The sequence below is a fragment of the Vulpes vulpes genome, chromosome 1, assembly GCF_048418805.1.
Source record: "Vulpes vulpes isolate BD-2025 chromosome 1, VulVul3, whole genome shotgun sequence".
Classification (NCBI taxonomy): Eukaryota; Metazoa; Chordata; class Mammalia; order Carnivora; family Canidae; genus Vulpes; species Vulpes vulpes.
In genome coordinates, this window is record NC_132780.1 from 29,719,987 (window position 1) to 29,741,277 (window position 21,291).

Sequence of the window (21,291 nt, forward strand, 5' to 3'; positions counted from 1 at the left end):
GACTGAGCCACCCAGGTGTCCCCAAACTACTAACTTTCTAAGTACAGCGCCTTCTACCCATTAAATCCCCATCTCCAGTCACCCAGCTCAGATACACTCACCCTGTAGCTAGCATTGTAATTTACGCACGTTCTTTTTACAACCCATGCTAGTCTTCCAAGCCCGATTTACAGGTGAAATAAGCACTCCGATGTCTGTCTTGAGGTGCCTGGCTGGCTCAGTCAAAAGAGCATGTGACTCTTGATCTCAGGCCTGTGAGTTCAAACCCCATCTTCTGTGGAGGGATCACTAAAAAAAGTAAATTAATTAATTTTTAAAAATGTCTGTCTTGTGTTTCTCTTCCTGGGATATTTGAACATTCTGTTCTACAGCTTCCCCCTAGCCTGTACACCCCCCCCCCAATTCAATACTTCTAGCAAATGCCATTACTTCAAAGTAAAGCACAGGTTAGTACCTGACCTGAAACAGCCTCCCTCCACCCTTCACACGTTCTATCTTATTTTGTTTATAGCACTATCTCAAATTATTTCCTTCATTGATTTGCTTCCTTGTGATGATCTGCCTCCACGGCCACGCGTTCATCTTCAAGAACAGGCATCTTTGTCCTGTTGAACACCGCATTCCCGAGGCTTCTCAGAGTACCTGGCGCGTCCCGGCGGGAGGAAGTATTTGGGGACTCGGTGCATTGCGGAAAGCAAATAATGCAGCTCCTGGAGGCACCAGCACTTCCAGACTCTGCTGAGGAAAGGCCAAGGCTGCTTTAGAATCTGAAAGTGTGATCCTGGGAGGGAAGAGGCACCGCTCCGTGGATGCGACCGGGGGAGGAAAGGATCACAGTCGCCCACTGTGATTCGACCCAGATGCAAACGTACCCCGCAGAGCCGCGTGCGCGCGGGAGGGGCGGGAGGAGCGGGAGGAGCGGGAGGAGAGGTCGCCCCGCAGCCCGGGGGCCGGGAAGGGCGGGCTGGGGGGAGGCGGGGACAGTCCGGTGACCCGGGATTGGCGGCGAGGGCGGGGGGGGGCACGCGGGGGCGCCGGGGCGGGCGGGGTGGACCCGAGCGAGGCGGGGGCCTGCAGGGGGCGCCGGGGGGGCGCAGGCGGGGCTCGCGGAGGCGGCGGCGAGGGGCGCGCGGCGGGGGCGCCGGGTCTCCGCGGGGCTGGCGCCGGGGCGGGCGGGGCGGCCGCGGGGGCCGCCGCCTCACTTCCGGGAGCGCCCGGGCGCCGCGCCCGCCCCCTGCGCGCAGCGCTGTCCGCCCGCCGCCCCGCACGGCGCAGCCCCGCGAGCGCGCAGCCAGGCCGGAGCCCCCGCGCGCGGCCCGGCTCCCTGCGGCCATGGGGGCGTCCGCGCGGCTGCTGCGCGCCGTGATCATGGGGGCGCCGGGCTCCGGCAAGGGCACCGTGTCGTCGCGCATCACCAAGCACTTCGCGCTGAAGCACCTCTCCAGCGGAGACCTGCTCCGGGACAACATGCTTCGGGGCACAGGTGGGAGCCCGGGCGGGGGTGAGCGGGAGGGGAGGCGGGCCCCGGGGTGCGGGTCCTGGGGAGGCGGGGCCCCGGGGTGCGGGAGGGGAGGCGGGCCGCGGGGAGCGGGAGGGGAGGCGGGCCCCGGGGTGCGGGTCCTGGGGAGGCGGGCCCCGGGGTGCGGGAGGGGAGGCGGGCCCCGGGGTGCGGGTCCTGGGGATGCGGGGCCCCGGGGTGCGGGAGGGGATGCGGGCCCCGGGGAGTGGGTCCTGGGGAGGCGGGGCCCCGGGGTGCGGGAGGGGATGCGGGCCCCGGGGAGTGGGTCCTGGGGAGGCGGGGCCCCGGGGAGCGGGTCCTGGGGAGGCGGGGCCCCGGGGTGCGGGAGGGGAGGCGGGGCCCCGGGGAGCGGGTCCTGGGGAGGCGGGGCCCCGGGGTGCGGGAGGGGAGGCGGGGCCCCGGGGAGCGGGTCCTGGGGATGCGGGGCCCCGGGGTGCGGGAGGGGATGCGGGCCCCGGGGAGTGGGTCCTGGGGAGGCGGGGCCCCGGGGTGCGGGAGGGGATGCGGGCCCCGGGGAGTGGGTCCTGGGGAGGCGGGGCCCCGGGGTGCGGGTCCTGGGGATGCGGGGCCCCGGGGTGCGGGAGGGGAGGCGGGGCCCCGGGGTGCGGGTCCTGGGGAGGCGGAGCCCCGGGGAGCGGGAGGGGAGGCGGGGCCCCGGGGTGCGGGTCGAGGGATGCGGGGTGCGGGTCCTCGGATGCAGGTCCGGGGGTGCGGCCGCCGCATCCCTTTCCCGCCCCACCCCCCCCCAGGAGAGACCTCAGGCAGTTGAGCAATTGCGCCCTGAGAGCTCCAGGCCCCGGGGCAGCTTTGGGCGGGTGATCGGTTGCCGTCCGAGAGTTAGGACAGGTTCGAAGTTCAGAGATTAGGGTGAGAGGCGCGTCCCGGTCCGGGCGCTGCTGCTCCGGTAGGAACCGCGGCCTCTGCTCCGCGCGCCCTTTCACCCGGAGAGTTGAAGTTTGACCTGAAGGTTTCGCTCTTCCTTTTTTTCTCTTCCTTCCTGCTTGCTTGCTTGCTTTCTTTTTTTTTTTCCTTTTTACTTCCTTCCCTTTCTCTTTCTTTTTTCTAACTTCCTTTCTCTCTCTCTCTCTCTCTTTTTTTCGGTTAAACTCTGGGATTTTCTGGTTCCAGCCTTTCTCCCAAATCTGAAGGCCGGCTATTATTTATGGTTGTTGCACTCACAAAGTTGGCTTAGATCTTTGATACCCCAGGGATTTCTTAGACAGGAAAGCTATTCTTATGAATCTGAAAGATTGTTTTGTTTATCATGCCAGATAAATTTTTATAACTCAGCACCAACTCCAAGTCAACAGTTTCTATACTTTACAATGGATAAGTTTTGTTATGCAAATTATATCTTAAGAAAGCTGTTTAAAAAAAAAAGAAAGCTGTTTTTTTTTTTTTTTTTAATTAAAAAAAATTAATTTGTACACCTAACGTGGGGCTTGAACTCACAGCCCTAGACCAGAAAGAGTCTCAGGCTCTACCGGCTGAGCCACCAGGGCCCCAAGGGAGCGATTTTTAAAAAATCAACAGATGAGGTTTTTTTTTTCCCTCAAAGGTGTTGACCTTTATTTTCCAAAACAGAACTCGTTTTGAATCTCCTTTTAAAAAAATCACAGCAGTAATTGTACAGGGTAAGAAAAGGATTGGAAAAAGGACAGAAGTACATGAAATGAAAAGTAAAGCCAACTCTCTCATTCCCTGCCTCAGTCTCATTCTTCATAGGGGAAGACCTTGGGTTCCCTTTTAGAAATGTGTATTTGTGTACAAACACACACACACACACACACACACAGCCCTTATTTTATGCAATATTCAGTCATACTATGTATTTATGTGTTGTGCACCAGCACATTTTCACTTTATATCTAGGATATATTTCCACATCAGAACATAAAAACCCATTTCATTTTGCTCATGTTTGTATAGGTGTCTATTAGCTGAATCTAGATCATCTCCAGGTGGGATTGTCTGTTTCAAAATATAAGTGGAAAACAGAACCGCCTCCATGTTTTTTGTTTGTCTCTTGGATTTCTTTCCCTCCAGCAGCTAGTCTGGCAAATTACCGCTTTTATTTTTCTCTTCTAACATTGATGTTTTTTTAAAAAATACAGTGTTTTGTCTTTTAGTTACCACTTCTTCAAAAGGTTAAATTGTTTGGCTTGGTTGCTAAACGATCTTGATGCAACATACTTAAGTAGTTAGGTAACAAATAGCCTCCACCTGGTGGGGGGTAAGGTTACCCAAAGTGGGAAGGGGTAGTAAAGAATGTGTCAGGGATTCTCTGAAAAATAATTGAGCAGTGAGGTATAACCTAGGGGTTAAAGAAACTTTTGGCAGAGTTAAGGTTCCGTACATTTGTGAAAATATAAAACATTTTAAAAATTAAATCTGAAGCCAATTAAGTAGGCCTTTTTTTCAGAATTGAGAAACAATGCTGTTTATCCTTAACATCCCCGGACCAGTCTGCTGTTCTCTTTCTGGCTCCATGTGGAGAAAGAGAGAGGAGAGCATCCCTGGAAACGGGAGTCCAGCTCGCCTGCCAGTTCCTTCTTTAAAGGTCTTTTAAGACGGCAGTTCTTTAACAGAAAACAGAGAATAGACCTTAGGGGAGGTGTCAGGAGATTGTTATTACAGGTGTTCTGTATCTCAGGACTAAGAAAATAGTCTCAATAAATATTTTTCTCTTCTAACATTTTTCTCTTCTTTTTTTTTTTTTTTTAAGTGGAATTGGCTATTTCCCACAGGATCTGAGCCAAAAAAGAGGTGTAGTCTTTTATTAAACCCAGTGTTATGTTTTCTGATACTAAAAGCATATTTATTATAAAGGAAGAAATACATATGAGAATAATATAAAAAAAGAATTAAAATACTAATTTTAATTAGAAACAAAGAATTATAATTAACTTTTTAGTGCCTTATATGCTTTTTTCTTTGTCTTTTCTCCATTGCATTTGTATGTATTTGCAAAATTGTTGCATTCTAAGTGTTTGCTCATATACTGTTTTTTCCTCACTTGTGAGCATGTCGACACATCAAGAAGCAGTCTTGAAAATGATATTTAATTTTAGCATTTTCCTGTCTTTGGACATTTATGTTGTTAACCATTCTTTCCTGTAATAAATAATGCTATGACTGTCTTTGTTTATGAACATTTGGCAGCAATATGAAATCCTTAGTTTAGAATTCTCTGTAATGTGGGACTGTCAAATATTGCTGCAGAAGGAGAGTACTGGTTTACTCTCAAACCACTATTTCATGAGGGTGCTGTGTTTTATAATCTAGAGCTGTATTTTATAGCCAAAGTTTAAAACCAATCCAGAGAAGGCGCCTGGGTGGCTCAGCCTGTTAAGCGTCTGCCTTCCAGTTCTGGTCAAGATCCTAGGGCCCTGGGATCAAGCCCTGCGGGCTCCCTGCTCAGCAGGGAGCCTGCTTCTCCCTCTGCCCTTCCTCTGTTTGTACTCTTTCTTTCAAATGAATAAATGTAATCTTTTTAAAAATAAATCAACCTAAAAAAAATAAATAAATAAATCCAGAGTATGTGATTAGATACAGGACACCCTGGGCAACCTGTTGACAGTAGAGTAATGGTGGCTCAGCACGGACCTGAGTCAAGAGCTGGATGATCCTTAGACATTAGGCCAGCCCTCTAGATTAAAGAAAGATAAGAAACTGAGCTCAGGAGAGGTTGAAGAACCTGCTCATTTATAAACAGCAGTTACTGGGAGACCAGGGTGAATGCTCAGGTCTCGCTAGTTAAATACTTTTCCTTCTGCAGTGTTGATGTTCATGAGATCATTCTAGGGGGGCACAATTTTTTAATCTATTTACTTCAAAGGATATTTGAAAAGCAACAAATACACCAAACCTTTAATCTTATGAGCATTATAACTTGTTAATTTAAAAATCTGAATCCCGGGGGCACCTGGGTGACTCTGGTTGAGCGTCTGCCTTCGGCGTAGGTCGTGATCCTGGGGTCCTAGGACCCAGTCCCTCATGGGGCTCCCCGCAGGGAGCCTGCTTCTCCCTCTGCCTGTGTTCCTGCCTCTCTCTGTGTCTCTCTCATGAATAAATGAATAAAATCTTAAAAAAAAAATAAAAAGCTGGATCCCTTTAAAGAATGGTATGCAGTAACTAATAGTCTGGCTGGGGCAGAAATTGTGAGGTTGCCAAGGGATTGCCCAAATTTTGAGAAACTGCCTTGTGGCTTAGTGCTTCTCAAAGACGGAACCCTGCCCTAGATGGCTGATCCTTCTGAATGTCATTTGTGCTCATCTGTATGTTGGGGGAGCTGAACTCAGTAGATAATCTTCTGTGTCTCCGTCAGCTCCCAAGATTCTCTAACAAAACTTTTATTTATTTATTTTTTTAACAAAACTTTTATTATGGCCACCTGTGCAGCACAGATGCACCTATTTAGAATGATGTTGACAGTAGGGACAATTATTTTCGTAATGGCAAAAAAATAAATAAAAACCCACCCCACACCCGAATTTATAAGAGGCAATACATTTACATGGTTTGAAATTCCAAAAACTATAAGAGGGTATTCAGTCAAAAAAATCCTTCATGTATATGCAACCAAGTGTTTACCTGTTCTTCCCTCTTTATCTTACACAAATGACAGCAAATGGTAATACTGCCCTGTACCTTTGATAATAGTGCTTTTTGTAAAGATTGCCTCATTTTTGACAGTTTTATTGAGATCTAATTCATATGCCATATAACCCACTTGAAGTTTACAATTATTATTTTTTTAAGATTTTCTTTATTTATTTGAGAGTGAGAGAGATCACAGAAGGAGAGGGAGAAGCATGCAGGGAGCATGATGCGGAACTCAATCCCAGGACCACCCTGAGATCATGATCTGACCTGAAGACAGACACTTCACTGAAGAAGCCACCCAGGTGCCCCTAAAGTTTACAATTTAATGGACTTTAGGATATGCATGGAGTTGTGCGACCGCTACCACAGTCAATTTTAGGACATTTTCATGACCCCCCCCCAAAGAAAACTCATACCTACTAGCAATCAATCTCAATTTACTTATTTATTTGTTTAGCATGGGGCTTGAACTCAGAACCCTGAGATCAAGAGTCAGTCACTTAATGGCCTGACCACCCATCAAGGTGCCCACCCGGATCAGCGTTAATTGGTATAGATCATTGTTAGGGATAAATGAAGAAGGTTATTAGATTATGCACAGGGCTATCTATTTACAAAATTTTAAAAATTTGGAAGTTTTTAAGATTATCAGTTTTAAGAACTATTTACTCTGGGTAGTGACAGGATTATGAGAGGCTTTTTTCTTTTGTTTTGCTTATCCAGCATTTCTTTCCTTCCTTCCTTCCTTCCTTCCTTCTCTTTCTTTCTTTCTTTCTTTCTTTCTTTCTTTCTTTCTTTCTTTCTTTCTTTCTTTCTTTCTTTCTTTCTTTCAATTTTATTTATTTATTTATGAGAGACACAGAGAGAGAGAGAGGCAGAGACACAGAAGAGGGAGAAGTAGGCTCCCTGCAGGGAGCTCGATGTGGGACTCTGTCCCAGGACCCCGGGATCACGACTTGAGCCAAAGACAGAAACTCAACTGCTGAGTCACACAGGAGTCTCGCTTACCCAGCATTTTTTTATCTTTCCTTTAAAAAACTCTGGGAAATGAACAAGGGATAGTGGAAGAGGAGGTGGGCGGGGGATTGGGGTGACTGGGTGATGGGCACTGATGGGGGCACTTGGCTGGATGAGCACTGGGTGTTATGCTATATGTTGGCAAATTGAACTCCAATTAAAAAAAATAAATTAAAAATAGTTGTTGGGGGCAACCCTGGTGGTTCAGCGGTTTAGCGCTACCTACAGCCCAGGGCGCTAAAAATAACTAGTGAAAAAAATCTGTTGAGATATAATTCATATACCATAAAAATTAGACCCTTTAAAGTATCTAATTCAGTGCTTTTAGTATATCCAGAGCTGTGTAATCATCACCACAGTCAATTTTGGGTATTTCTATTGGGGTGCTTGGGTGGTTTGGTTGGTTAAACATCTGACTCTTGGTTTTAGTTTAAGGTCATGATCTCAGGGTTGTGAGATGAAGCCTTTTTTTATTATTATTTTTTTTAATTTTTATTTATTTATGATAGGAACACAGTGAGAGAGAGAGGCAGAGACACAGGCAGAGGGAGAAGCAGGCTCCATGCACCGGGAGCCCGACGTGGGATTCGATCCCAGATGAAGCCTTTAGTTAGGCTCTGTGTTCAGTGTGAATCTGCTTGGGATTCTCCCTCTGCCCTTCCTTCCCCCAAATAAATAAATACAATCTTTTAAAAATCTGTAATTTTATCACCCCAAAAAGAAACCCTTTCACAGGAACAGTCACTCTTCATTTTCCCCATGGCTCCTAGCTGGAGGCAACCACTAATCTTGCTTCTCTCCCTACAGATTTGCATATTCTAAATATTTCATACAAATGGAATGATACAGTATGTGGTCTTTTGTGTCTGTGGCTTCTTTCACTTAATGTTTTCAAGTTCTTATACTTTGTAACATCAGTACTTCATTTCTTTTTATGGCTGAATAATGTAATTTTATGTGGATCTATCACATTTTATTTATCCATTCATCACTTGGCGGACGTTTGAGTTTTCCATTTTCGGCTATTGTGAATAATGTTGCTTTGAACACTCATTTATAAGTTTTTGTATAGATGTCTCTCTTAATTTCTCTTGGATGTTTGTATGTGTGTGTGTGTTTGTTCATCCAATTGGTAGGTAAGATGGTAACTCTTTTTATTTTATTTTTAATTTTTTTTAATTTTTATTTTTTTGGTAACTCTTCTTAACATTTGAAAACTGCCACAGTATTTTTCCATTTGTTTTTTTTTTTTTTTTTTAATTTTTATTTATTTATGATAGTCATACAGAGAGAGAGAGAGAGAGGCAGAGACATAGGCAGAGGGAGAAGCAGGCTCCATGCACCGGGAGCCTGATGTGGGATTCGATCCCGGGTCTCCAGGATCGCGCCCTGGGCCAAAGGCAGGCGCCAAACCGCTGCGCCACCCAGGGATCCCAGTATTTTTCCATTTGGCTACAGCATTTAAAACCCTACTAGCAATATAGGAGGGTTTCAGTTTCTCAGCATTCTTGTCAACACTTGTTATTATCAGCCTCTGACTACAGTCATCCTGGTGGGTGTGAAATGGTATCTCATTGTGGTTTCCATTTGTATTTCCTTAATGACTAACCATGTTGAGCATCTTTCCATGTGCTCATTGGGTTTTTGTTTATCTTTTTATATTCGGATCCTTTTCCCATTTAAAAAAATGGATTGTCTTTTTATTGTGTATGAATTGCGTCTTTTATTGTTGTAAGAATTCTTTAGATATTCAGAATACAAGTTCCTTATGAGATACAGGATTTACAAACATTTTTTTTCATTCAGCGAATTGTCTTTTCACTTTTGTGGTGCTCTTTGAAGGATAAAGTTTTTTTAATTTTAACGAATCCAGTTTTTTTTTTTTTTTTTTTTTGGTTGATTGTATTTTTGGCTTCATGTCTAAGAAACCACCGCCTGATGAAGAGTCATGAAGATTTATGCCTATGTTTTAAGAGTTTTGTAGTTTTAGCTCAAACCTCTAGGTCTGATTGATGCTACTTTTTGTATATGCTGTGAAGTAGAGGTCCAACTTTATTCTCTTGTTATTGGATATTCAGTTTTCCCAGCACCATTTGTTAAAAATATTATGCTTTCCCCTGTTGAATTGTCTTGGTATTCTTGTTGAAAACCAATTGATGGTAAGGGTAAAGGGTAATTTCTGGAGTCTCATTTCTGTTCCGTTAATCTGTAGGTCTATTGCTTTTTTTAAAAAATATTTTATTTATTTATTCATGAGAGACACAGACATAGAGAGGCAGAGACACAGGCAGAGAGAGAAGCAGGCTCCGTGCAGGGAGCGTGATGTGGGTGCAAAGATGCAGCTGGGATTTCGATAGGAGTGCATTAAATCTGTTAGGCATTTTTGGAGACAGATTCTCTTAATATTAATTTTTTAAAAAATATTTTATTTATTTATTCATGAGAGACAGAGAGGCAGAGACACAGGCAGAGGGAGAAGCAGGTTCCATGCAGGGAGCCCAATGTGGGACTCGATCCTGGGTCTCCAGGATCATGCCCTGGGCCAAAGGCAAATGCTAAACCGCTGAGCCACCCAGGGATCACCTCAGGGTATCTTTTCTTAATGCTATTCTTACACTGATGAAATTAAAAATGTTAAAAATTAGTCTCATCCTCTCAATCCATTTGATGTTATTGGTTGAGGGCTTACAAGAGGGTTTGGCCTGAAGAGTAAGAGGTGGGGGAAGGGGGTAATGCCAGTTTTAGGAACTTAGCCTTGAAGTAATACAAGTTTTTACATTTTTCCCCCCAAACACTGTGGATGAGGCTGACTTCTGCTTCTCCAGATCAGTGGTCAAAACCTGGTCAGAGCAACAGAGAGGTGTACACATACCAAGTATGTGCAGCTTTATAGCAGGTTACCTTATTGAAAGGTTCCTGAGTGCTGGCCCTTGGAACCAGGTCTTCTTCCAGATGCAGTTTGTAAACCCTGGCCATAAACCTGTCAATCCCGTGCAGTTAATGTGCTTAGTGAAAATCTAAAACTTTGTGAATATGACAATTTAGATTCTGTTCTGAAGTCAGAGTGGCAGTTTATACCAAGAATTATGGAAAGAGTCATATGCCTTAACCTTTTAATCTGAATCCCAGGAGGTTATCCATCAGAAATAATTAAAAAGAAAAAAAAAAGAAGAAAAGAAACGGTATTAAGATCTTGAAAAGCAGCAGTGGTAGGGCAAAACCAAGACCAATTTAGATAATTTTTTTTTTAATTTTTATTTTTTAAAGATTTTATTTATTCTTGAGAGACAGAGAGAGAGAGAGAGAGAGAGAGAGAAAGAGGCAGAGACACAGGCAGAGGGAGGAGCAGGCTCCATGCAGGGAGCCCGATGTGAGACTCCATCTTGGGACTCGATCCTGGAACTCCAGGATCACACCCTGGGCCAAAGGCAGGTGCTAAACCACTGAGCCACCTAGGCATCCCCCAATTTAGATAATTTAAATGTCCAAGAGTCCTGTGATAATGTTTTATATATCAAACTTGGGTATATGTCGATGGAGTGTGATAGAGTTAATAAAAAATGACTGCATAAAGTCACTGGTAAATACTTACAAAATAATGCTAAGTGAAAAAAGAACATAAAACTATACGTACACTGGCTGGCTCAGTCAGTAGAGTGCATGACTCTTGATCTTGGGATTGTGAGCTCAAGCTCCATGTCTGGTGTGGAGCTTTCTTTAAGAAAAAAACAAAAACAAAAACAACGGGTTCCCTGGTGGCCTGGCGGTTTAGCGCCTCCTTCGGCCCAGGGCGTGATCCTGGAGTCCTGGGGTTGAGTCCCACGTCCGGCTCCCTGCATGGAGCCTGCTTCTCCCTCTGCCTGTGTCTCTGCCTCTCTCTCTGTGTGTCTCTCATGAATAAATAAATAAAAAATATTAAAAACAATAACAACAAAAAAAAACCCAAAACGTATATACACGCAGATTATAATGGTATTACAGTTCCAAATGTAAACAGTATAGTTTGTTGGAAATGACCAGCAAATTAAAATATTGATGTGTAAAAATGATACCAGTTTGTGAGTAATACTTTTAAATTGTTCATAAGTTCTTTTCTGGAGTGTTTAATAAAATGTAATATGAACACTGCTAAATCTGGTCAAAAGCTGAACTGGGACAGCAAGTGTCTATTTTAGAGGATTAGAAGAATCTCTACAGTAACAGAGCAAGCACTTACACTGAGCCACTTAGAAATAATGAGTATTACAAGTTCTTGTTTAAAAAAGAAAACTCTTGGGACATCTGAATGGCTCAGCGGTTGAGCTTCCGCCTTTGGCTCAGGTCCTGATCCTGGGGTCCTGGGATCGAGTTCCACATTGGGCTCCCCGCAGGGAGCCTGCTTCTCCCTTTGCCTGTGTCTCTGCCTCCTCTCTGTGTCTTTATTTATTTATTTATTTATTTATGATAGTCACAGAGAGAGAGAGAGAGGCAGAGACATAGGCAGAGGGAGAACGCAGGCTCCATGCACCGGGAGCCCGACATGGGATTCGATCCCGGGTCTCCAGGATCATGCCCTGGGCCAAAGGCAGGCGCTAAACTGCTGCGCCACCCAGGGATTCCTCCTCTTTGTGTCTTTCATGAATAAATAAATTTTTTAAATCTTAAAAAAATTTCTATTATTCTGTTTTTTTTTTCTGATAGAAAACTTACAAAATATAGAGCAGTGCAGATATATTGAAAAATCACTTATATCACACAGAGATGACTGCTGTTAATGAAGGTGTCTATAGCTTTCTATGATTTTTTTTGTCTCTACATTTGCACTTATGTATTTTTATATAATGGAGACGTTGAAGTAGGTATAGATTATTTTGTAACTTCTCTGTTAATTGCAAGAGTTGACAATGCACATTTTCATATAAGGGTGCTATCCGGAGTTGCTCTCTGGGCTAGTGGCTTCCTAGGGGCCTGGAATGGGATAAAATAAATGTGCTTGCTGACAAGTTTTTTTCTTTCTTCTGTGCTGTAGAAATTGGTGTGTTAGCCAAGACTTTCATTGACCAAGGGAAGCTTATCCCGGATGATGTCATGACTAGGCTGGCCCTTCATGAGCTGAAAAACCTCACCCAATATAGCTGGCTATTGGATGGTAAGGCGTTTTAGGAGCATTTCACCTGCCCAGAATGACGAGCGTGGCCAGAGGAGGAGCATTTTGTGGCTACAGACACACAGCTGGTGGGCAGGGGCCCGAGTGCTGTCATTCACCACACTGAGGCCTTGGGGTAGTCCTCTCCTCTAGGCCTGCTTCATCATCTGAAGGGAAAGACAAAAGCATGATTATTTCTATGCTCCCTTCAGATGTGACCAGTTCCTTCATCCTCCTTTGAGAATATTTTATGAGGAGGAGGAAGGAAGGGTAGAAAGTGATTCTCATTCAGCTATAAACTTTCCCCAGCTAGAGGTGTGGCGGGATCTTTGAGGATAGGTTGGTTTTTAGTTTTTGGAGAGAGAAAGAGAGGTATTTATTTTAAGGAATTGGCTCACATGATAATGAAGGCTGACAGGTCCCAAGATCTTCAGGGTGACTGATGGGTGGTCTGGCTCATCTGAAGACCAGCAGGCTTACAGCCCAGGAAGAACTGGCTTCAGATTGAGTTGGAGGCAGGAAAAAGCTAATGTCTCAGCTCTGGGCAGTCAAGCAGGAGGAACTCCCCCTTACTGGGGGGATGGTCAGCCTTTTCCATCTGTCCAAGGCTTCAGTGGGTTAGATGAGGCCCACCCATATCAGGAAGACAATCTACTTTACTCAGTCTCCTGATTTAAATGTTACTCTCATTCCAAAACAGTCTCACAGACACACCCCAAATAATGTTTGACCAGTGTCCAGGCTCCCCATGGGTCCAGGCAATTTGACACATAAAATTAACCACCATCATGGTCGTCCTACAGCTGTGATCAGCCTGCCTGATATTACTGCTTTTTTCCAGATTATTCAACATGAACTAATTCTCTTCCTTCTTCGACCCACCCGCCCTCCCTTTATTCTTTTTTTTTTTTTTAATTTATAAAGGTTTTCCAAGGACACTTCCACAGGCAGAAGCCCTGGACGGAGCTTATCAGATAGACACAGTGATTAATCTGAACGTGCCCTTCGAAGTCATTAAGCAGCGTCTCACCGCGCGCTGGATTCATCCGGCCAGCGGCCGAGTCTACAACATCGAATTCAACCCTCCCAAAGCCGTGGTGAGTAGTGGGATGGCACAGACCGTCTCTGATCCCTCTCATCCACACAGACCTAAGCTTTGTGACGCCTGTTCCTGAGGGAATGTTCTCGGCTCCCATTGAGCCCTGTGCATCCACCCAGCTTGCTGGTAAAGGAAACCCCTTGGGAACAATGGGGGTCTGTGACTCCTGCACAAGCATTTACCATTTCCTGCTTGGTGCTGGGGAGGATGTTAGGAGTGGGGGTAAGAAGGATTAGAGACCACTTTGGCTTATTTAGGGAGTTGCAGTTGGGGTTCCCAGGCTGTCCCTGAATCCTTTTGTATATGAAATTACTGAGAGGCTGCTTAGAAATCCTTTTACTCTAAGGCCCGATACGGGAGATGATACTGCATGGCCATGGTCTGTGTTTGGGTTTGACTCTGTTTACTTAAAAAGCATGCTGTTGTGCTTGCTGCTGGCACAGAGAGGCTTAAGAATCACTGAACTGCTTATAAAGATCTGCTTCAGAAGTGAGATGTCTGACACCAGCCTCTGGTGACACCTGTTTAGGGCATTGATGACCTGACAGGGGAGCCTCTCATTCAGCGGGATGATGACAAGCCAGAGACGGTTGTCAAGAGACTCAAGGCTTATGAAGTCCAAACACAGCCGGTCCTGGAATATTACCGGTGAGTTTGTCGCTTTTCAGAACGTGCCTGACGTGATGAAACACTAAGTCAGTGTTTGACTGCCCCTGCTTTACAGCTGAACTGCAAAAATACCAGAAGAGTCAATTCAAATTGATTTGATGGGTAGAGATGTATTAGTGTGTATGACAGGGAAGTCCAGAAGGCAGGCTGGGCTTTGGCACCACGGGGTTTGATCAGAATTCGTATTGGCTGTGTCCTTAGACCCCTGCATGTTGCACAGAGTTGCCAGGAATGGGCAGGGCATCCTCTTTCATGGGGGGCAGAGGGGTCAGTTTCCCCCAAGTGAACAGAAGCCCCACGTGTTACCAAGATGACACCACATTGAACGGCTGCTGTGGTCAGGGGACGCTTTGCCCTGTTTTAGGCCTTGTTCCTGCCCATTCGGGAGCTGGGAGCGGGCCAGTGACACCCGAGCTCTGCTGTCAGGAAGAGGGAGGGCCGCACTGAGTGCTGGGGGCACGAGTCTCATGATGCTCACTCCCTGGGCCATTAGAGGACATACGGAGGCCTCAGATGGCAGCCTGTCCTCAGGTCATTTACTTGGCCGATAGTCTTGAAGAGCTTGTGTTCGAGCACAATTTTATTTGCTCCTTAGGGAATTCATATCCATGACAGGTACTGGAGCTGTCCTGAATAAATATAAGACTCGGGCTAAGGAACAGTGCAGTCCCCGTACTCGGTGTTTCCCCTCTGGTCATGCAGGAGTGATTGCGTCCCGTTTCCCTTCACATTCACTAGCTGGACGGGGATGCAGTGTCAACACGCGCAGTGCTGCAGTGGGAGCAGATTCTGGAACCCGACTGCCTGAGTTCAAATCCCAGCTCATTGTTGATTAACTTGGTCTTATTTATTTTTTATTTGAGAGAGAGAGAGTGTGTGTGACAGTGAGCACACAAGCAGGGAGAGAGCAAAGCAGGTTCACTGCTGAGCAGGGAGGCCAACATGGGGCTTGATCCTAGGATCCTGGGACCATGACCTGAGCCGAAGGCAGATGCTTAACTGACTGAGCCACCCAGGCACCCCTATTATCTTGGTCTTAACTTCTTGCTTAAAGTTGGGTAAGAATAGAGGGTGGGCAGAGTGCGTTACTATGAGTGACTCCCAGAGTTGTGTCTGACACAGAGTGAATGCTGTATCATCACTGGCTGCTCCTGGTGGTGGTGTGCTGGGGTCGGTTTGTAGTGACCTCTGAAGCCATAGTCTCCAAGCTGTTCTAAAGTAGTACTTTCTGAATGGGGAAATGACAAGGGAGTTGGCAATTCACTTTCTACGGTAGCTGGTACCATAACCCTGTGGTTTATGGAATGAGCTTGGCTCTTCAGGTTACCAGCTGTGTGCGTGGCTCCTTTGCGCCACAAACTCTTCATGCATTGAGTCAGAGCAATATTGAGTAGTACCTACTGTATATGGCTGTGAAGGGGATTGCGAGAATCCGCATAAAGCCTTACTGCAGCCCTGGCACTAATAAATCACTCGATGAGAGTTGCTGTTACTATTCTGCTGACACTGTGCTGGGCGCTGGTCTACATAGGTCAAGGCCTGGCCCCAGGCAATCACACCTGCTCTCTGTGGGTGAGGTAGATAGCGGGGTAAATTGTAGTTTCCATACAACATGATATGTTTCTATCAGTCAGGAACCTAATTCAAGCTAACTTCAGCAAAAGGGGAATTTGTTCTAACTACAAAGTCCAAAGGTCAATCCTGGGTCCAGGCGTTCAGATAGCACCACAGGGCCTGGGTCACGTTCAGCTCCACTTTTCTGCGTTGGCTTCAATCTCAGGTGGGCTGCCCCCGTGTGAGCCCCTCAGCACCCGAGCTTGTCTCCTACCAGTTCAGCTACTGACCAGAAAAAAGAATTTTACCACAAGTCCTGGAGTCGGATCCAATTATCTCTGATCACGTCCATCCTGGAAGCTGGGGAGTGACTCCACTCCCAAACCAAAACTCATGGACTGAGTGTGGTGAAGATGATGTTTTCCAAACGGGGGTTTTGTTATTCACTCAAAAGTAACCAGAAGGGAGAACGCACAGTTGTTGGGCTGATAAAAACAGTGTGAGGCCCCTTCACAGAGGTGACCACCTAATGCAGCAGCAGGAGGGGGGTAACTTACTTCTGTCCAAATGTGGGAGGGGGGGCGTGTTGGGACGACTGCAGAGAGGAAGCCTAGAATCTGGGTCCCTGTCTTAGGAGATACCCTAGTCTTTTATTTATTTTTAAAGATTTTATTTATTTATTCATGGGACACACACAGAGAGAGAGAGAGAGAGGCAGAGACACAGCAGAGGGAGAAGCAGGCTCCATACAGGGAGCCCGATGTGGGACTTGGTCCCAGGACTCCAGGATCACGCCCTGGGCTGACGGATGTGCTAACCCGCGGAGCCACCGGGGCTGCCCCTAGTCTTTTATATTTTTAAAGATTTTATTCATTAGAGAGCATGAGCAGACGGAGGGGCAGAGGGAGAGGAAGAAGCAGATTCCCTGCTGAGCAGGGAGCCTGACGTGGGGGCTCATCCCAGGACCCCAAGATCATGACCTGAGCTGGAGACACCCTGTGTTTCCAGGCTTCCAGCTTTTGCTACCTCTTGCCGTTAACTGAAGCTGTTCCTTCTAAACTCCAGCACTGGACCTCAGGTTGGACTTAATCAAATCCAGAAAGTAGTGGTATTTGCAACTTCAGTGGTAATCAGCATTATTATTTTAAAATACTGACAGTTGTATTGTTTTTAAATTGCTTTCAGCAGTGATTAGGTCTGTGTTAACAAACAACACGAAGTTCTCACTCTTTAGAGGACCTAGGGGTGAGGCTGGTTTTATTACAGAGAAATTAAAATGACAAATATGTGACCAAGGTACAGCTCTAGGATTGTCTAGGTGCCTGCACTTGTACCCTCAATTATTAACTCACTTGTGATACCGGCTTGATCTTAAAGTGGCTCTTCAAGTGGACACAGCAGTTAGGAACCTTGTTCTCTTAAAAGCTTGACAAGATGCCTGTGAATTTGGGGTGTGTGTGTGTTTCTGATATGTAGAGAATACAGCATTTTTACATAGTGGCCCTGCTTAGATGTTTCTTAGCAAAAAATTCCATGGAACTTTTTTTTTTTTTTTTACGATTTTATTTATTTATGAGAGAGAGTACAGATGTGGGGTAGGAGCAGAGGGAGATGGACAAGCAGAGTCCGTGCTGAGCAGGGAGCCTGATGCAGGACTCGATCTCATGGCTCCCAGATCATGACTTGAGCCGAAACCAAGAGTCAGATGCTTATTGGACTAAGCCACCCGGGTGCCCCAACAATAGGAGTTACTAGTCTTAATTCTGGGCAATTTTATGAGATATCAAGAGAGCAATGCTTTTGCCCTCGGGAAGCTTTTGAAAATCAAGTGAAAGGTTGCAGAGGTAGGACTGATTCTGTTTTTAGAAAGAAGCCAGAGTTCCTCAGTTGCTCTTCTGCAGACTAAAAGACACTGTGTGTGAATTAGGGGAGGAGGGGATCTGGAGGGTGGTGTGTGTGTTTTGAAAAGCAGCCCTGGGATTCTGATCCTGCTCACTGCCTTACTCCCAGGATTAAACAGAGATTGGCTGCCGGTGTGGGGGCATGCCAGACAAATCTGGGGGAGAAAGACAATGAAAACACTTTTTGTTACCATTTCCCCCCACATTCAAAAAGGATAGCATAAGAGGAAAAAAAATAAACCCAGGCAAAAAGAAGGAAGCATAATCAAGTATTAGGAAGTAGTTTTGCAAGTGATTAAGTAGACTGAGAGCCCCTTGGGTGTCTGACATGCCCCATGTTTAGAAGCCTACTACCAGTTTAGTGATCTGGGCTGTTAACCTTACTTTCTAACACATTGTTTTATCAGTAAAACAAGGAATCTGAACTTTATTTATTTTTTTTTTGGAATCTGAACTTTAGAAAGGATTATGTGAGCTATTATATTTAAGACACTGAGCACATGCTCAGTAAGTGCTATGGTTTTTCAAGTGGCCGTTTCTGTAAGCCAGAAGACACAACCGAAACTAAAATCTAGGTGTACCAACGCCATACCAATGTCTTTCTTGATCACAGACTTTATTGAAACCCCTAAATCTGCATTTTTTTAAAGTCAATTCTCCTTCCACCCCCCATGTGGACGGAGACTGAGTTGTATGCTGCACCCACTGAAACTAGCCAGGCACCCCTCATATCATCATCTTTTAAGAATCAGTTTGAAAACCCTCATCAGGGGGCACCTGGGCGGCTCAGTGGTTGAGCGTCTGCCTTTGGCCCAGGGCGTGATCCTGGGGTTCTGGGATCGAGTCCCACATCGGGCTCCCTGCAGGGAGTCTGCTTCTCCTTCTGCCTGTGTCTCTGCCTATCTCTATGTGTCTCATGAATAAATAAGTAAAATATTGAAGAAAAAAAAAAAAAGAAAAACCTCATCAGGAATGAGTCAGAACTGTGTTTTTTTGTTTTTGTTTTGTTTTTTTTGGTCATCTTTAGGAAAAAGGGAGTATTGGAAACCTTCTCTGGAACAGAAACCAACAAGATCTGGCCCCATGTGTATGCTTTCCTACAAACAAAAGTTCCACAAATAAACCAGAAAGCATCAGTTACTCCATGAGGAAAAGTGTACATCACCAGTAAGATGAGCAGAGACTCCTCGCCTGTGCATTTAGAAGCTCCATGTTCTGAGACTGGCATGTATGAATTCTTTGAAAATTATATTAGTTTCACTTCTACTGATTTCATTCTGGAAATTAAGAATGGGCCAAATGAGTCCGATACTAAGATTCATCTTTTTGTCTACCCAGGGTATCTTCTTTGGGTATGTAATTTAAAAACATCAGATGTCCTAATTAAAAGAGCAATTGGTAGTAATATTAACTTTTGTTCAGAAGAGTAAGTGGTTGATAAAAATTTTTCTTATTCTTTGGAGAAGCTAAAAACATTTCCATGTCACTCGGTGAAGTATCTCATCAGAGAAATGTGTTGTAGACTGATGCCAAAACCCAGCATCGTTAGTACTGTGGTACATGGTTTTGTGAAACATATCAAATTCTAGAAAACAAGCCACCAGATATGCAGATTAGTTTCAGGATGCAAATTCACTGTTGCCTTTACACTAAGAAACTTAAAAACTTAACCGTATATACTGTATTTATTATGTCATAAACAAACTTTCAGTTTATTCAGAATTTTCAGTCTGCTATAAAATTGTGTTAAATTAGCATATAGGAAAATATTACTTTCCTATGACAGGTTTTGAGAACATGTGTATTGAAAAAAATGATTTATTAGAAATTGACATTGGAAGTTCTTACAAAAGTACTGAGGTTGAATTATCAACAGAAAATGTAATTAGTCTTGTGTTTTCAGATTATTACTCAGGTTAAGAAGCATAAGTATGTGCTTTAGGATCTACTTGCCAGGTTCTCTTTTTGATCACTATGTAAAATCTGCTGTGATGAGTGACAAATTAAAATAAAAGAAAAGCAAACCCATGGCCCTACATAAAAGCAAGCATACTGGGTCCTCAGGAAGTAGAAATAGATCAGTTATGCCTGGGGAGAATTTCCCTGACACGCTTAACAATCATAATTAGTAAACAATCAAAATTAGTAAACTAATCAAATTAGTAGCAATTAAAAGGATTTACATGAGAGGTTAAAAAGGACCAGGAAGGTAACTGAGTTTGTTGAAGGACTTTATTCCTAGTGTAAGCGGTGGGCAGCTGTTGGCTTTCCTTGCCACCGTCAGCAGGGCAAGAACTCCACCTGTGTGTGTAGCCTGAGTAGCCCTTTAAAAGCGAAGAGAATTTGATTTCTTCGTAGGGCAATAAGGATGCGTGCTTATGTCCTGTGGCCTGGCACGAAGAGTGGGGCGATGAGAGGTGGATGAAAAAAATCAGCTACATCTTCAGTGGGATATTTACTCTTACTTGGTGCTAAATCAGATGCAACGAGTCCTGGTACAACCTGTTATGAACTGCCTTTGAACACCGGCCTGTTATCCCAGGCACTCAAAATATAAATGCCAGCAAGTGGTTCTTCGTGTATTTTTGTGGGAAAAAACTTTTCTTTTGATTTTTAAAAATTCAGTGTTGATCTTTCAGAATGGACCAAGGCTTTTAAAAAGGATTGCAGGACACATTTAATTCTTTTTTTTTTTTTTTGACACATTTAATTCTTTACAAAACTTTCTGTAATGCCTTATTTGAATGTATTATGTGCTTTCTAAAACTGTGGTGAACTACTAAGCTTATGAATAATTACTGGCTTTCCTGGCATACATGACTCTTATGTACTACAATAAAATTAGGTTCTAGAACTGTGGGTATCCCTGTCTCCATTATTTCACATGGCCCACTCCATCCCATGTTCTGTTCTGCTGCCCCGAGGTTTCACGAGTTTCTGAACTGGGGACTGTTTTCTAGTAACTGATGACAGTAATAGGCTGGGTGCATTTCAAGCTATATCTGCTGTAGGGCTGCAGGCAGGCATGCTGCCCTTCTTACACTTAAGATTTGAAAATCAAGAAGAGGGGTAGAAGAACATGGCTTTGAAAATTAGGGCTTCTTCCCGATGTCCGTTCCCTCCCCATCCCCAAAATACTTCACCCAAAGTTTTGGACACACATCCATTACTTTGGGAAACACTATTATTTTTTCCTTTAATTAAAGCAGATAAAGAGAACCTGCTTTAAGCAGAATGAGCTGGTGTCATGGGCCATCCCGATGAAGCCTGTCACTGCCTAGCCACAGGGAAATACGTCAGCGCCAAGTGCCATGGCTAGGAGAAGACACCCCCTTAGTTGAAGGCTAAGGAGAACAGTACCTCCACCCAGTACCCTACTTTCCAGAGTCCCACTGTTACTTTGGTACACTTTCCATAAGCAGAATGTGCTGTGGGAAATGCAACGTGGCAGTACCATCCACAAATAATAGATTACATACTCGCTCAAATTTCTAAACCCCAGCCCACACCTACTTTTGCCCCAGATACTTACAATGGCTTTCCAGCAAAATATTTTAGGCACTTCATAGTTTGTGACAAAACTTACCTGAGTCATGGTAATTACCAACCGTAGGTTAAATCACTGTAATGCCTGCAACCAATGGCAAGAATAAACTTTTATTTTAAAACATGTAAGTTGTGTCTTCTCGTTGACAAAAGAAATAGCTTTCTTGCAACTCAAGATCTGATTTTGAAAGCTACTAGTTTAAAAGTCTTAAAACATAGTAAAAGCCAATATGCTTTATAGAGTGCATACCCCACA

The 21,291-nt window shown here is 44.8% G+C and overlaps 1 protein-coding gene across 2 annotated transcripts; it reads left to right on the top strand.

The window, feature by feature from the left end:
• Nucleotides 1-1,222: 1,222 nt before the first annotated feature.
• Nucleotides 1,223-20,343, top strand: AK3 (adenylate kinase 3). 2 transcript variants are annotated; one of them, XM_026001617.2, is made up of 5 exons: nt 1,223-1,483; nt 12,150-12,269; nt 13,191-13,363; nt 13,895-14,013; nt 18,517-20,343. In XM_026001617.2, exons 1-5 carry the CDS (start codon nt 1,333-1,335, stop codon nt 18,635-18,637), a joined length of 684 nt encoding a protein of 227 aa, XP_025857402.1. In that variant the 5' UTR covers nt 1,223-1,332; the 3' UTR covers nt 18,638-20,343. The 2 variants fall into 2 exon arrangements, with proteins under 2 accessions (XP_025857402.1, XP_072617718.1); XM_072761617.1 differs by lacking the exon at nt 1,223-1,483 and adding an exon at nt 2,420-2,486.
• Nucleotides 20,344-21,291: the final 948 nt, after the last annotated feature.

Coding starts and splice junctions, on each gene's coding strand:
- AK3 (XM_026001617.2), top strand. CDS start 1,333: ATGGGGGCGTCCGCGCGGCTGCTGCGCGCCGTGATCATGGGGGCGCCG. Junction 12,270..13,190: donor ATATAGCTGGCTATTGGATG/GTAAGGCGTTTT, acceptor TAATTTATAAAG/GTTTTCCAAGGACACTTCCA. Junction 14,014..18,516: donor CCGGTCCTGGAATATTACCG/GTGAGTTTGTCG, acceptor GGTCATCTTTAG/GAAAAAGGGAGTATTGGAAA.